This window comes from Pleurodeles waltl, chromosome 7, assembly GCF_031143425.1.
Source record: "Pleurodeles waltl isolate 20211129_DDA chromosome 7, aPleWal1.hap1.20221129, whole genome shotgun sequence".
Taxonomy (NCBI): Eukaryota; Metazoa; Chordata; class Amphibia; order Caudata; family Salamandridae; genus Pleurodeles; species Pleurodeles waltl.
The window spans coordinates 80014601-80032075 of NC_090446.1; the positions used below are offsets into that span (position 1 = coordinate 80014601).

The following is a 17475-nucleotide window of genomic DNA, read 5'->3' on the forward strand; positions in this document are numbered from 1 at the left end:
GCGGAGGATGCTAGCTGGTTACCAGTACTTCTTTTTGCAACAATGTGGGTGTGCAGCTAAAACTTGAAATAACCACTGTCCTGATGAAACGATCTCATCTCTGACTAGTGCATTCATTGAGGGGTAACTACTTTGTGTTCCACTTGTAAAAGGTGATTCTACTTGAATGTTGGAAAAAGTAATTATAACTGCAAGCTTGGAGTGAATTTGGTAGAGCAGAGAACCATGTTAAGCTGAAAGTTAATTTCTTGCCGTTGGCATTAGCCTCACATTCCCGGTCTTTGAGGCATGCAGTGAACTTCATAACATGCAAAGAGGGTATGTGGGAATCCCAGAAACAGGACAAATTAGCACATATAAATGCAAACCCCACCACTCCAAATAGGAGACTAAGCCTTCAGAACTTCACCTTGTTGATTGGATGACCGTTCCAACATCGACTTGTACAAGCTACGAAAGGAGCAACTCAGGTCCTGGAAATTAATTTCAGAGAATGAAAACTTGTAGCTGTCAGTGGCGCTGTACGGGGGAGGAGGGATGTCCGCTGGCCCCCGTGACGAGACATCCATATGTCCAGACGCTCCCTGAATAGGAAATGAAGAGGAGAGGTGGTCAGCATCTCAATTGTCAACTAAAGGTTTTATTCATGTCAAATAGCAAAATCCTGCCCCTCAACTTGCCAATATTACCAACCTTAGTTTATCTGCAGTCATTATTGGATCTGGAAACCTATTTACTCCCAGCTCCATTTGTGACATTTCCAGAGTTTTACCACAATCCTGATGTGTCACTTCTTCCCTAAATTACATTTGCTTGTTGCACGTATGGAATTATGAAGACCCGCAGTGGACTGGTGCTGGCTATCTCCAAGCATAGGTGGAGGAAGAGAGGACTAAGGGGTGGAAGCCCTTCCCTTACAGTTCTCAGCCCCTGTTTACTTAATGATTTGTTTTTTGAACATTAATATCCTGGGTTGCTTTGTTTGCAATCTGGCTGGCCGCTTGATCTTTCTAACATAACAATTTAAGAATAGCGTTCATTTTAGTTGACCAATATTAGGGACAGTTTTACACAGGGAATCGCAAGCCCTCACGCACAAAGCTGTGGAAAGCTTTATCATTGGGCATTCCTACACTAAAACTCATGAGAGTTCAAGTGGGCTACAATCACCATTAGCAGACGCAAGGGATTTTTTCTGTGAACGAGAAGAATTCTCCCGGTGACAGAGGAAGAGTGAATGTAAAACAGTATTCGATACGCCAACTTAATAATTTTTCCTGGTTATCTTTACTGGATAAAAACATAGATTGACCATAGCTATTAGTATCCTTTCATCTATGATGGTCCTCATGTTTCAGAATTATTCACATTATGGAGAAGCACACTCACGATTAAGAAAAGACAACAGAATAAAATCAGTGGACACCAGAGTCAAATATGATTGGTTTTAGAAGTAAGAAATTATCCATGTCTATAATCATATTTACATAAGTATGTGGACTGAGGTCCACATGTTCTAATGCATCCGTTAGCTCCCTTTCTGAGTATATTCTTGCGGCAATGGTTAAACTCTAAATTCATTCAGTTCCTACCAGAAATCAACAGACTAATGAGGAAAAAAGATCAAAGATCAATTTTTGGTGTAGCGAAGGAACATTCTTCACTGTTCTCAGCATTGACATTCTAATTCTCCTTTCTAGAGGATGATTCCTGATTCCATTTGTGAAATATACATCAGGGATGCAATTTGTAAACATAACTAAACCACGTACATTTGTTACTGCATTTTCATTTTTTTCTTCTATTTCCAATCACAAAACTGTCTGGACTTGAAATACATCTGAAAACAGTTCAATAGCTCAGGATGTTGTATTTTTAGGTCAAAGGTATTTTGTGTTTTGATTTTTGAAAATAGGCCGGACCAACAGATTCCTTCTGTTTTAGCAAACATCACTTGGTGTTAGCTTCAAGATCTACCAGCAAATGAGTCTGGAGTCTTTAAGCTTGTTAACTGGGGAGCATTTGTTTTTGGGATATCTGTATTGCCAGGAGAACTCATGTATTGAAATCTACACAGTCCAACACGCAACACTTATCTTTTAGGCCTCATAATTGCAGCAGCAAAGAAAGGAAAAAAACAGCTCTGCAAAAGCATGTTTACCTTCTAGCAGCTTCTTACTCTCCACTGAGCTCCATCCAGGAAAACTTCGTTATGCAATTCCAGGTGGGCTTTGTGAAGGGATAAACCACTGTGTAAAATTTCCACACAGCGCAGAATAGCGGGGTTGGGAATAAACATTGCTCCTTATTCCCTAGACACTCAGACCCAAGCAATTGGTGTCCACAACATTTGGATCAAGAACCAGAACAACCGATAGCAATGGAACCTGATTGCAAAAGACATTTGATATGTGACAATACTAATAATTCCCAAGGCAGCTATAGCATTTGGAATTGAAATATGACATTTAAAACTGCAGTACACCATTCCAATTTGAAGTATGAAAATCCCAAAATTTGGTGCTATGTTGAAGGTCATCATCTTTATTCGATTATTAAAAATAATCACACAAGAACGTAGCACAAAAAACATTAAATAAGTCAATACATACTTTAGTAAGTTTAAAATTCTACATTACCAGGCCATCGCAAAAAAAAATTTAAAGCCCCCCACAGCGGTCCCCACATCAGGCTCAACAGCCATACACAAGTGATAAAAGGAAGACCTGCTTTGTCGGAACCCGAGAATTTTAAGACGTAACAAATACTATGTTCCTAAATGAACTGCTGAATTGTGGGAAGCATTCAATATCTAATCGAATTCTGATTTCAAATACACAATTGCAAAATTCAATTTGGAATTCCAAACTGAAATACAGTATTGCTAACTGAAATGCAGACTGGATTAAAATACTTGATTCCATAAAGAAACTCAGCACTCTTACTCGACCACATTAATTTTCTCTGCCACAGCATATTTTTGTATTATGTATACACTATTTGTAGAAGTGTTATATTCCATTACATTTAAAATACAATGTTTTGTAAACTGAGTTATGGAATATGGTATTCACGGATGAGATGAATAGATCAACTGTAATATTGGATTTTACACACAACATTTCAAAGTGAGCCAGAGCCTTCTAAATCTTAGTAGCGAGTATAAAAAGGAAATACATTTGTAGGTCGAGCATGCAAGCGCTTTGACCTGTTGTAGGTATTGTGGGCTTTTGCCCACGCCCATCACTCATTTGTTCGTGGGCTTGCCTTTCAAAAATCCCTTGATGTCATTGGTAAATGCTTTATGTTTGTTTCACCTTGGAGCGGTTTTGTTACCGCCTTCAGGACAGACCCTGTTACATGGATTATTGTAAGATTGCCCAAATACTTCAGCATGAACGGACTACTTTATTCTTTTGACTGCACTCCATGGCGCTCACATCACGAACTCAATTGGCGGTATTGGAGCGCTGCTCACATTGTTTACACTGTTACCTATAATAAGAGTCATTTCATTTTTTGCTTTTGGCTTTTATTCGAGTGATTTGTAGGTTTCAGGATTACCTTATTGGATAATATGGATGGTAAATATTAATGTATTTGTTTCTATTAGCACTAGCGCTTCCAGGCACAACAGAAAGCATTTTCTTTCCGGGTCCAAAGGTGTGTTAAAAGCACTGTCTCCCGTCATGCCTGGGTAAACTGTAGGTGGGTGTTACTGTGTCCACTGTGGTAAATGAGATCGCTGTGGAGGCAGAAGCATGGGTTACGGATCGTGGACAAAACAAGGGGTCACCGTGACACACAGCAGAGACCTCAAGTGACTTCATAGTCGAGATTTGACCCGGAGGTGGTAATACAAAGCTGTTCTTCTCTCCAGAAAAAACATGAATTGCCAGAGTTAGTCTGACATTTTTACATTACATGAACTTTGTGATCTGCCTAGTACACGTTCTTTGCAGCAGGCACATTAACCCTGTGCACTACCTTGAGTCGAAGCTTCCATTAGACAAAAGTATCTTCTTTCTCCAGAAAGAACATTAATCACCAGCGTTATTTAGACATTTTCACATTAGATACACTCTAAATAGAAGAACGTCGCAAATGGAGAAGAAAAACAGCTGTAACAGTGAGCTGAAGGAGCCGAGAGTGGCTGGATATGGAATCTGTAGGCCAGATATAGCTTTAAAATTATGTTGGCTCAGTATTTAGTGCGTTAACACTTATACGGAGCATCCGTGTAACTGCATAGCGCTTTAAAGCTATTTTCTGCTTTGAGGACGTTTGTTTTTTGGGCCTCCAGGAATAATGAGTTATTTGTTTGAGCACAATATTATAACTTTACTGAACTCCTTAATAAATACCTTTGAAATTTATGCACTGAGGCTGCTTCCAAATCCTATGCAGGCAGCCAACCCCAGCTCATGAGCTGTAGCCCGTGATGAAAACAGTCAGGTAAGGGGCTGAGATCCTGGTTTTGCCATGTTTTTACTATGATACACTCCTATTCAAGAGGGCATTCCAACTGTAATATCGTAAAGTTCAAAACATTCTGGGACTAGTAGTTTTATTTTTATAACGTGATACAAGCTGCAAATACAAAGCAGAAACCTGACTAGATGAACTACACATGTTTGAGTCTGAAACTTGAGCTGTGTGCGCGTGTATTTCTAAGTTAACCTTGAAGAAAGCTCACAGTTGATTATGCTGTACAATGGTCAATATTTTATAACTAATATTTCATTTCAAGACACAAGTTCATTAACATCATGTGAGGGGGCTCTACTCCAGCATGTGAAAAATCATGGGTGTTTTGTTCGACTCCCCAGACTGCAGTAAAGGGACAATGATCCAGTAAGCATGCATTCCTGGAGTACAATTATTTATTCATTGCCCCGTGGGCAATGTCGCCTGTACCAACTGCATAGTAAATATGTTTTGCATCTGGAAGTAGTTTGTGTTTTAAGGGCCTTCCAGAAGGCCGACTAGCCCTTTACTAATATGCAGGGCCACTGAAATTGTGTGGCAGAAAGGACCGAAATATGCGCCAGGGTTGACCAATTATTGTGGCACAAAGTCCAGTTATGCATTTACAAAGCCAACAGCTCCAACTCAAGTAAATGCGAGACCTACTGCATTGCAAAAATGCTTGTTTGAAATGCCACCAGAATGTTGTACTGTAAAAAAGTGTTTTCTCCATTACTGCTGTGTGCTTATTCAGAAATCGTTCTCCCAGACACATGCCTTATAACAATTTTAGTTTCTCCTAGTTCAGGGTATGGCACAACTGTAGCTTTATAATGACAATTATCCTGGCAAATACGGCACAGCTTACCTGACTATAATTCTGTAATGGGGTGGTGCTGTCCAAAGATAGATGCTGCGTTCCTTCCGATGCCAACGACACCTCACTACTAGATACACTGCATGGGCTTTTGCTGACTTCCTGTTCTAGGGAATCCGGAGATGGCTGTACAAAATGGGAACAGGGCGTAAAGGTCATGAAAATTCTGACATTCTTTTTAGCTTAAGAGCAAAATCAGATTATTGGCAGGCAACAGGAAATGCAGCATATCACAAGAAATTGGGTTTGTTTAAGAGAATGGTGTTGAGAAGCACCTGCCAACAACCTACAGGATGGTATGTGGCCGGAGTTACCATAACACCTCTCAGCACTATGATTGGCTGGGTTTAAGTAAACAACTATTCAGCCTCAAGGCTGCATGGGCTCTATAGACTGGCACATAACAATGGACCATGTCATTAGGGCTGAATGACCTCAGAGTGATGGTGCAAGGACACAGAACCTGACAGTGGTACAGGAACACAAAGCCTGTGAACTCCTCGATAACAGCTATGATACAACTGACAAATGTGATGACTCAGGCACCACCTAGTAATTCAAACCTTTCCTAGAGTTTCTCTGCTGTTCCACTTACGTCTTACCTCATCATCAGGGTAGGGCCGCTTCCTCCGTGGCAGGGTCAGGTCATCCTTCGGACAGGTGTCGATAGTCCAATAGGACCCCTGTGGGTGAAAAGATCTCTGGGGTTATTCGTGCTCACATGTGTTGTTGAAGATAAAAAAGAAAGGTTCCTGCACTTCTGTATTTGATTTAAAAACCAGGAAATGAGTGAGCTGCACAGCACTGTAAACATGAGGAACCTGACCTCATAATAGCATATATATTTTTCCTCTTCTATTCCCAAGTGCAGTCGCTGAAGTAAAGAACTATTGAATTTTTATGGCACAAGAGGAAAGACAAGCTGGCCTGGGTGCAGCCTCGCTCCAGACCCTGAGCCACTCAACAAAGGCTCATAGGAGAACTGACAGTAAGAGGTACAGAGAAACGGAAATCATTTATCTATACGATGGACAGGTTTTTCCCCATAATTGTTCAGTGCAACAGTATAGTTTCAGATTGTTGTAACACGGTTATATACTGTGTTCATTCCTACAATATATTGTATGTAGATATGCTGAGTGAACTATGCTGTTTACTGCAGCCGATGCTTGTTGGGAGGGTCTATCATTCACAAAAACCCAAAGACCGAGTGGGTCTGGAGACCCCTCCACTACCTCAACTCTGAGCATCTGAAATTTGAATTTATTGCAATGGCATTGTATCAAGTATACCCGTGTTAGTAAATATATATACCCAAAAGCAAATGGATACATTTGTGCAGTAAGATAAAATTATACGGGAAGGGGACTTTGCGAATATTAGGATAGTTGAATCACTGGGAGGCACTAAACCGTGTTTCTTGGTACAGTTTCTCTAATACTGCTGGACTGCATTCATATTAGCTACATCAAATAATTTTTGAGCTACATATGGGTAAGTTACTTACCTGTAAATCCTAGTTCTCTTCCAGGGGATCCTCATCAATAGTAAAACACTGATAGTCCCGCCAACATGAGGGGACCCTGGAGCATATACACACATGTATATGTATGAAATATATATGAAAAATAATATTTTAGTAGAGAATTTCAATACAAATATAATATATACATGTGAAAAAAGCAATGCAGCCTATGTTGAGAAACAGGCTAAAAATGCTTTATTTTTTAGAGTTTTGTTTTTTTAAACATAAAATCTTCAATTAAAAGTAAAAACATCCTGTAGTCAAAATAGAAGGCATAGAAAGTGTAAGCAATCCATTTAAAAAGAGAAAAACTAAATTGAAAATAAAGGAGCATTATTGGCCAATAGGCTGCATGCAAGCCAATACAGTAGAACCAAAAATAAAATTGGCACCGTGCCTTTAAGACCCTGAGCACCTCCAGTATCCCACCATGCCTCAGGGGTGAGAGTGAGGTGACAGTTGGTTCATAGTTAGGTCAGTATTTTTTTTCTGCTCCTTCTGTGAGGCTCCTGGAGCATTGAGCTCTCATTTTTCTGGTCATTTGGCTAGAATAATTGTCTAAAACTAATTTTTCTCTGCTTTACTTAACGGCTCTCCATATTACCCGAGTAGAGTGGACATTTTTTCTCTCAAATATGAAAGAGAAGACTTCATCCTCCTCTCTACCTAGAAAGATTTCTAAAGACTCTTCTGAACAGTGGCGAGCCAGATCGACATCAGCCGGTAGGAAAATTCCCATCTGTTCACCGTCGACGTCATCCCTTCCATTGTCGTTTTTTTTTTTTTTTTTTTACATAAATAAAATCTTCAATTAAAAGTAAAAACTTTCTGTTGTCGAAAAAGAAGGCATAGAAAGTATAAGCAATTCATTTTAAGGGAGACAAACTTCACTGAAAATAAAGGAGCATTATTACCAATAGGATGCATGCAGGTTAACACAGCAGAACCAAAAAATTGGCAACGTGCCTTTAAGACCCTGAGCACCTCCAGTATCCCACCATGCCTCAGGGGTGAGTGAAGTGACAGTTGGTTCACAGTTAGGTCAGTACTTTTTTTCGGTGGTAGGGAGAAATAGAATAGACAAATTAGTGCTGCAATTCTAAAAATCACATCCGGGGAGGAGGGTGGTTTGTTTATGACTTTGATGAGGATACCCCTGGAAGAGAACTAGGCTTTACAGGTAACTTCTCTTTCTCTTCCAGGGGATCCTCAACAATAGTCAAGCACTGAAGAGATTAGCAAGTACATCCCACCCCCTGCGGACGGAGTGACAGAAGTGCAGTAAATTTACTTGTCTTATGCAAATAAATTTCTTAGAGAAGCCTGACCCGGAATCTAGACAGTAATGCCCAGTAAAAGTATGTACAGATCTCCATGTGGCAGCTTTGCAAATTGAGGAGATGGGTACATTCTTAAGAAGGGCTGCAGTCGCCGCTTTCCCTTTCCCTTTCATGGAGTGAGCTTTAGGTTTAGCCGACAACTACTTGTTAGCCAATTGCATGCAGTCACAATACACAAAACTATCTATCTAGAAATAGCCTGTTTTGAGGCTAATACCCCTGGTCTCATATGTCCATAATTAACAAATAAGCGATCAGATTGTCTGATTGCCTTAGTCTTATGAAGGTAAAATTTGAGCACCCTCTTAAGGTCCAGGGAGTGCAAGGCTTTCCCTGCCGGAGTAACAGGTTTAGGAAAAAACGTTAGAAGTGATATCGTTTAGTTAATGTGGAAGTCCAACACCACCTGGGTGGTTTCTTAGAAATTCTCTTATCGTAGGAAAACCGTGAAGAGTTCCCTTGAACAGACAGCCTGAATATCACTGACCCATCAAGCCGAGGTAATGGCTACCAGAAAAGCTGTCTTCCATGTAAGATGTTGCAAACAAGCTTTGTGGATGGGCTCAAAAGGAGGGGCCATAAGTCTAGACAAGACCACATTCAATTCCCATGGAGGTGAGGGTTTCCGAATTGGTGTAAATAATTTTTTCAAGCCCTCTAAGAAATCATTAACCACTGCCATAGTAAAGACAGACTTTTGAGAGGGCAACTTATGATAAGCTGTAATGGCAGATAAATGTACCTTAATGGAGGAAAAATGCAGCCCTGATTTCGCAAGATGTAACAGGTAAGGTAAGATTACCTCCCTCCTGGGCCAAAATAGGATTGTAATCATGCTGCCGGCACCACATGTAAAACCTCTTCCATTTGAACGCACAGGAGCATCGTGTCAATGGTCTTTTAGACTCCTTTAAAATATCCATGCGTTCCTGCAGGAGCCCTAGATGTCCATATTGCAGTTATTCAGGAGCCATACTGTCAAGCTCAGCAAGGAAAGGTTGGGATGCAGAATTTTGCCCCCTAATCTGTGGAGAAGATCCGGTCTGCACGGCAGCCTCTTGTGAGGCTGTTCTGACAACTAAAGGAGATCTGTGTACCAGTATTATCCTCTTTTGGACCTGTAAAACTTGTTGATCACCGCAGGTATCAGGGGGATCGGTGGAAAGGCATAGAGAAATGTCCCTGACCCGTCTACAACAGGGCATTCGGCTTAATCCCTGGCCGGTAAAACCTGGATGCGAAGTCTGGACATTTTTTGTAGATGTTGTCTGCAAACCGGTCTATTTGAGGCTGACCCCACCATTGGAAAATGTCTGCTACGACATCGTCGTGAAGCACCCAGTCTTGGGAGTCTATTAGACTTCAACTTAGGAAATCTGCTTTTGAGTTTTGTTCTCCTGGAAGGTGGACTGCTGTGAGCGAGATCCTCCTTGCTATTAGCCAGTGCCAAATGGTCTGATACTCTTGAGACGGAGAGCGAGATCTTGTCCTCCCCTCCCCCCGTCTGTTCAGACAATACATTGAGGTTGTATTGTCCGTTTCGACCAGAAAAGACTTTCCCTTGAGAGATGGAGCAAAAGACTTGAGCCAGATGGACTTCTCTTAGTTCCAGCAGACTAATGTGGTAACTCTGTTCCTTGTTGGACCATAGGCCCTGTGCTTGGAGGGGCCCCAGGTGAGCTACCCAGCCTTGTAGTGATGCATCCGTTACAAGGACCTCGGGAGGAGTGCTCTGGTGAAAAGGAACCCCTCACCAACAGGTGTTGACAGCGCATCCACCATAGTAATGATGCCGGTGCCGCAGTTGAAATCGCTATTCTGTCTTCCCATTTGGCTGTGCGTTGACTCCACTGATCCTCTAGATTCTCTTGAACAGGTCTCGTGCAATCTGGCGATTGGGACAATGAAAATGCAGGAGGCCATGGAGCACAACAGAGATGCTATTTGACGGCCAGTAGGCCTCAGAGTGTGGAGAAGTGTGTGGCACTTCTGCGCTATTGATGATAGTCGTTCCTCCGAAGGATACCCTTTCAAGATTGGTGTCTAGCATTGCCCCCAGGTAATGGAGTCTCTGAGTTGGGGTGAGATTGGACTTTTGGAAATTGACCTGTAGACCCAGAGAACTGAAGGTGTTCAGAACTAAGTTGAGATGATTTACGGTCTGCTCTGCGGTGATGGCTTTTAGCAGCCAAACGTCTAGGTATGATAATATAAGATATTCCTTTCTCAAGTGCGCTGCTATTGTTGCTACACATTTGGAGAATGTCTGAGGGGCGGATTTTAGTCCGAAGGGCAGCACCTTGTACTGGTAGTGTTGTGATACCACTACAAAGACATTTTCGGTGCTTTGCTATGTCTGGGATGTGTTAAAGTCCGCATCCTGTAGATCTATGAAGCACATCCAGTCTCCTCGATGTAGCTGAGGGAAAATCTGGTGAAGGGCCAGCATTCTGAATTTTTCTTTTCGGATGTATTTGTTCAGATGCCTCAGATCTAAAATGGGTGTGAAAACCCCTTCTTGGCCTTTCTTTTTCACTAGGAAATATCAGTTCACTCCTCTTCCTCTTTGGGAAGATGGAACCTTCTCCATCGTTCTTTGTTGAAACAGGATGTGAACCTTCTTTCGTATTAATGACTGGTGAGCAGACTTTGTCCTCTTTGGTAGCAGGGGGGAGGTGGAGACTTGAAATGAAGAGAATATACATTCTCTACAATGTTCAGTACCCATTTGTCTTTTGTGTACATAATTCGTAATACTTCCCCCCCACTGGAGTGGTGGACAGGATTAGGGGAAGCAAATTCTCATTGCTTGCCCAATGCCTTGGGGGTAAGACTGATGTGGTCTGCTTGGTCCATGATCTTTCGTCGTTTTGCAGGACTGAAAAACTGGTCGTCCTTACTTCTGCTGATATCTTTGAGACCAATAAGGAGTTTAAACCCTCTGTTGATAAAGGCGCCTATCATAAGGCCTGTATCTCCTTCTATAATCTTTGCGCCTATCTAGCCCCACTGCTTTCATTGTGTCAACCTCTGATTTCATCTTCACCATCTCATCATCAGTATGAGACCCAAATAATGAGTTCCCATTAAAAGGCAGGTTCAGGATGCGGTGTTGTGCTTCCTGTTTCAACCCTATAAGGCGTAGCCACGAGGACCTCCTTGCACAAATGCCATGTGCGTAGCCATTAGCCACCAAATCTGCACCATCTGCAGCAGCACTGATAACTTGGTTGGACACAAAACTCCCCTCCTGAAGGATCTCTTGGAAAACTTGCCTATCTTCCCTAGGCAATTTTTCTACGAACCTGTTCAGAGTGTCCCACAAAGAACGGTCGTATCTCCCAAACAGTGCAGAGGCACTGGAGACCTTCATGAATGCTGCGGAGGTGCCACACATTTTTCTCCACAATGAATCCAGATGTTTGCTCTCCTTATCTGGAGGGACCGTTGATGATGATGATGCCACCGAATTAGTCTTACGGGCAGCAGCTAAAATCACAGTCTGGTGGTGGATAAACCCTGAGAAACAAAGGATCCTGGTCTGGGGCTTTAAACGTTTTTAATATTCTAGCCAGAGCTGAACATAGGCTAGCAAGAGTCAGAAATGTGTCCACAGCCGTTTGTAGAAGACCAGGAACCAGTGGCAATAACTGTCTGGACGAGGCATGATGAGGTAGGGTCTCAAAAATCACTGACGAAGTAGTTGGTTCTGGAATATTTATATTAAGTTTCTGGGCCCCTCTAACCAACACCTTGTTGAAGGTTGTAATATCGCCCACTAGTGATACTCTTTCCAGAGGGGAGTTAGTCAGGGTTGGCGAATAATCTTTGATGGAAGACTCCGATGCAGTCGACCACAAAGGAGACCTGCGTCATTGTTGTTGTGATCTAGATCTAGACAGCCGTCTGGATTCTGACCTACTCCTGGTGGGTGATTTTGACTGGTTGCGCCTGCGTCTCGGACTGGGCTGGTCAGATGTTGGCCATGTGCACTCTGCGGGAGTTGTTGGTGAAGGTGTTCGTGGCAACGACGCAGATGGTGAATAAAGGCGTGAATATTGAGAGTCTGGAGAAGCTGGTGTCTTGTTAAGGCTTTCCAACAACCTCGGAGACAAGTTTGTAGGTGAGAGGTGTCCTGGCGATGATACACTTGATGCCCCGATGACCCACTCTGAATAGTGACCACCGGACCTTGGTGAGGAAGAGCAGTCTCAGAAGCCTGTTGCAGTCCTGTAGATGGCTTCGGAGGGGGGCTGGTATGTAGAGCAGCTCTTTGTGAGACAGGCGTCACAGGCGATGGTTGTCTCGACGTCGATTGACGTTGCACTGTCAGACGGAGATCTGCGAGCTCCTGACGTCGAGCAAGACTTCAGAAGACTTCTAAGGTCTCGACATCGAATGTCTCGACGACAAGTGGTGGCCTGTTGCAGGAACATGCTTCGACGTGGAGTGTGTTAGAATCCATTTTTAATTGATTTGTTTCTTTAACACGTGTAAGTTTGAGCTTTTTCCTCTCTGAACGCACTGTCTATCACATATGTTATCTTATGTATATTTAAGTAAAATAAGCCTGGTTCCACACCATAGGCTTGCAGCTGGTTTCTTTCCCTAACTGGGGCACGTTACTCATTATAATCATGTGTTCAAAATAACTAACTGACCTCGGCTGTTGTATTTTGGGGAGGGAAAGGCTGATATCTATACCTTTGAAGGGTCTCAAGAATGTGGGGAGTCAGGCAGCTGCAGAAGGGAGTCGAGGACAAAAAGCTGGGAATGGAACCGGTGTGTGGAAAACTGATTAACTCCTTAAAATATCTGTATGACGTATATCATTATTTACACACTTTATGTATCCTTTGATGTATGAGTATAAATATCACTGTTAAACGCTTCATGCCAGCACACTTTACTTCGGGCCTGGGATGCCAGTGGTAAACCTGTCCTCTTTGCTGCAGCAAAAATAAACAGACCTTTGGTCATTGATTTTTTCACTCCGGCTCTCCGTGTCAAAAACTCCTTTGTAAATGCATTTGTAAGTATCTGCAAATATGTGCATTTGACAAGTGTCTTGATGTTGGGTGGACAACGACAAGTGCCTTGACGCCGCATGATGCGGGGACCTAGACCTTGTTCTCAAGGCCAACTTCGACGGCACATGCCCCAACGTCAGAGGATGACAACCCTCCTTCCATGGCGTCTGAGCACTGATGTGCCTGCTCGATGTTGTTCGGTGTGCGTCCATCGACTGAGAACTAATCTAATGAGGGAGCGGAGTCTTCGCCGTCACGTCTCTCGACATCCCTTGAATCGACGGCAGTGTGCTCTTCGACATCTGGTGATGCGACGATGGAAGGGATGACACTGAACAGACGGGAATTTTCCTACCGGCTGATGTCGATCTGGCTCGCCACTGTTCAGAAGAGTCTTTAGAAATCTTTCTAGGTAGAGAGGAGGATGAAGTCTTCTCTTTCATATTTGAGAGAAAAAAATTCCACTCTACTCAGGTAATATGGAGAGCCGTTAAGTAAAGCAGAGAAAAATTAGTTTTAGACAATTATTCTAGCCAAATGACCAGAAAAATGAGAGCTCAATGCTCCAGGATCCTCACAGAAGGAGCAGAAAAAAAATACTGACCTAACTGTGAACCCTAACTGTGAACCCTAACTGTGAACCCTAACTGTCACCTCACTCTCACCCCTGAGGCATGGTGGGATACTGGAGGTGCTCAGGGTCTTAAAGGCATGGTGCCAATTTTTTGGTTCTGCTATGTTAACCTGCATGCATCCTATTAGCTAATAATGCTCCTTTATTTTCAATTTAGTTTTTCTCTTTTAAAATGGATTGCTTACACTTTCTGTGCCTTCTATTTTGACTACAGGATGTTTTTACTTTTAATTGAAGATTTTATGTTTAAAAAAACAAAACTCTAAAAAATAAAGCATTTTTAGCCTGTTTCTCAACATAGGCTGCATTGTTGTTTTCACATGTATATATTATATTTGTCTTGAAATTCTCTACTAAAATACTTTTCATATATTTATTTCATACATATACATGTGTGTTTGTATATGCACGTGGGCAGGAATATTCAGTGTTTATGACTTGATGAGGATCCCCTGGAAGAGAAGAACGAGTTACTTACCTTCGGTAACGACTTTTCTGGTGGATACATTAGCTACCTGTGGATTCCTCACCTAATGAATACTCCCATGGCGCCAGCATTCGACGGAAATCTTCTTACTAGTCTCTGCACGTCGACGAGGACGTCACTCTAGCCCACGTGACGCCGTCTGATGTCATACAGGCAATAAGAGGTCCTCGACGACGTGCGGACGTCAGTACCAATCATTTTTTACGTGCATGAGAACAACCAGGCAATGCAATGAAAGAGCAAGGCAACATCCCATTACATTGTAAAAATACACAACATTGCATGAATAACTGTAAATCTTTTATTTATATATATATATATATATAACTCTCTCTTTAAAAAAAAAAATATATATATATATATATATACACATCAAGTATATACACAAAGATATATACATATATAAATATAATATATATACATCTATTGCACCCTCAAAGACCAAGAGGAGCGTACTCAAGGATTACTTGGTAAGACCAGAAAGGCAACGGGGAGGCGGGTGGGACCGTGAGGAATCCACAGTAGCTAATATATCCACCAGAAAAGTCGTTACTGAAGGTAAGTAACTCGTTCTTCTGATGGATACAACTACCTGTGGATTCCTCACCTAATGAATAGAGTCCCAAAGCAGTACCACGCCCGGCGGTGGGTGCCTAAATGGTCAAACCAAGAAATCCTGCAGCACTGACCGTGCAAAATGGCCGTCCCTTCTAACCTCAGAATCCAAACAGTAATGTTTTGCAAAAGTGTGAAGGGACGGCCAAGTTGCGGCCTTGCAGATGTCGACCACAGGAACACCTCTGGCCAAGGCCGAAGTGGCCGACTTAGCTCTGGTGGAATGAGCTCTAATGCCCTCAGGAGGATCCTTCTTTGCCAATGAGTAACAGATTTTAATGCAAAGAACAACCCACCTGGATAGTGTTCTCTTGTGGACTGCCTTTCCTCTCCTCTTGCCCACGTATCCAATAAACAGCTGATCCTCCAGCCTGAAATCCTTTGTTCTATCAATAAAGAAGCTCAACGCTCTCTTTGGGTCCAGACGGTGCAGTCTTTCTTCCTCTTTGGAAGGAAGAGGCGGAGGATAGAACGTGGACAAAGTAATTGCCTGAGCCAAATGGAAGTGTGAAACAACCTTCGGGAGGAAAGCAGCCTTGGTCCTCAACACCACCTTATCCCCATAAAAAGTTGTATAAGGGGGCTTCACTGATAAGGCCTGCAACTCACTCACTCTCCTTGCTGATGTTATAGCTATCAGGAAGACTGTTTTTAAAACCAAATACCTTATGGGGCAAGAATGCATAGGTTCAAAAGGGGACCCCATAAGGAAAGTCAGGACCAAGGACAAATCCCATTGCGGCATAATGAATGGCTTTGGAGGATATTTATTTAGAAGACCTTTCAAGAATCTAATAACAATAGGGGATTTAAATAAAGATGGTTGGTCTGGAAGACATATGAAGGCTGACAAGGCCGATAAATAACCCTTAATGGTAGCCACTGCACAACCTTTCTGCGCTAGAGACAGAGCAAAAGACAACACGTCCGATAGATGAGCATGCAAAGGATCAATCTGCCTCTCTCCACACCACGCAACAAATTTAGACCATCTATTAGCGTAGATAGATTTAGTGGAGTGTCGCCTGGCCGCTAATATAACATCCACTACCTCCGGTGGGAGAGAGAAAGAACTCAGGTTGCCCCGTTCAATCTCCAGGCATGTAGGTGCAGACTCTGGAGGTTGGGGTGTAGAACCTGCCCCTGCGACTGCGAGAGGAGGTCTGCCCTGAAAGGGAGACGGAGCGGAGGGCACATTGAGAGTTGGAGAAGGTCGGAGTACCATACCCTCCTTGGCCAATCCGGAGCTATTAGGATGACTAGAGCCCGGTCCTGGCGAATCTTTCTCAATACTCGAGGAATCAAGGGTATGGGAGGAAACGCGTAAAGCAACTGGCCGCACCAGGTTATTTGAAACGCGTCCCCCAACGCTCCCTGCATCGGATACTGGAGGCTGCAGAATAACGGACAATGCGCGTTCTCTCGAGTGGCAAACAGATCTACCCGAGGAAACCCCCACCTCTGGAAGATTAAACTGACTTGATCTGGATGGAGACGCCACTCGTGGTCTGCCGAGAAATGGCGACAGACTGTCCGCACGCACGTTCAAGACTCCGGCCAGATGGTTTGCTATCAAGCAAATCTGATGGTCCTTTGCCCAGGACCATAGTCGAAGAGCTTCTCTGCAGAGAAGGTACGACCCCACTCCTCCCTGCTTGTTTATGTACCACATCGTGGTAGTATTGTCCGTTAGGACCTGTACCAACTGACCACGAAGGGAAGGGAGGAAGGCCTTGAGAGCCAGACGTACAGCCCGTAACTCTAACAGATTGATGTGAAACATCTGTTCCTCTGGAGACCAAAGACCTTTGATCTCCAGATCCCCCAGATGAGCTCCCCACCCTAGAGTGGAAGCATCCGTTATGACTGTGGTCACTGGTGGCGACTGCTGGAACGGCTTTCCTTGTGAAAGATTGTTGCTTGCAATCCACCACTTCAAATCCACAGCAGCATCTCTGGAGATCTTGACAGTACCCTCTAGATCCCCTTTGTGCTGAGACCACTGCCTTCGGAGGCACCACTGAAGAGCCCTCATGTGCCAGCGAGCATGCGTGACCAACAGAATGCAGGAGGCAAACAGACCGAGCAGACGAAGGACCTTGAGGACTGGAACTACCGCTCCATTTCGAAACATTGGAACCAAATCCTGAATATCTTGAATCCGCTGAGGCGGAGGAAAGGCCCGACCCAATGTTGTATCCAGTACTGCCCATATGAACAGGAGGCGCTGAAAGGGCTCTAGGTGAGATTTGGGCTCGTTCACCGAAAAACCCAGGTCGAACAACAACTGGGTTGTTGACTGCAGATGATGCGACAAGCTCAGGGGACTTGGCTTTGATCAACCAGTCGTCCAAGTAAGGGAATACTGCTATCCCCTTCCTTCGGAGTTCTGCCGCAACCACCGACATCACCTTCGTGAAGACTCGAGGTGCTGAAGTAAGACCAAACGGAAGGACCGCAAACTGATAGTGCTGCGATCCCACCACAAACCGGAGATACT

At 43.3% G+C, this 17475-nt stretch overlaps 1 protein-coding gene across 1 annotated transcript in view; it reads right to left on the reverse strand.

The window, feature by feature from the left end:
* FOXJ2 (forkhead box J2) overlaps nucleotides 1-17475 on the reverse strand; it is a 190945-nt gene that overhangs the window by 52877 nt on the left and 120593 nt on the right. Inside the window, exons 4-6 of the mRNA XM_069243016.1 lie at nucleotides 5947-6027; nucleotides 5336-5470; nucleotides 410-584 (exon numbers count right to left, since the gene is read on the reverse strand). Coding sequence (XP_069099117.1) covers nucleotides 410-584; nucleotides 5336-5470; nucleotides 5947-6027 — 391 coding nt within the window. The remainder of the gene's footprint in view (nucleotides 1-409; nucleotides 585-5335; nucleotides 5471-5946; nucleotides 6028-17475) is intronic.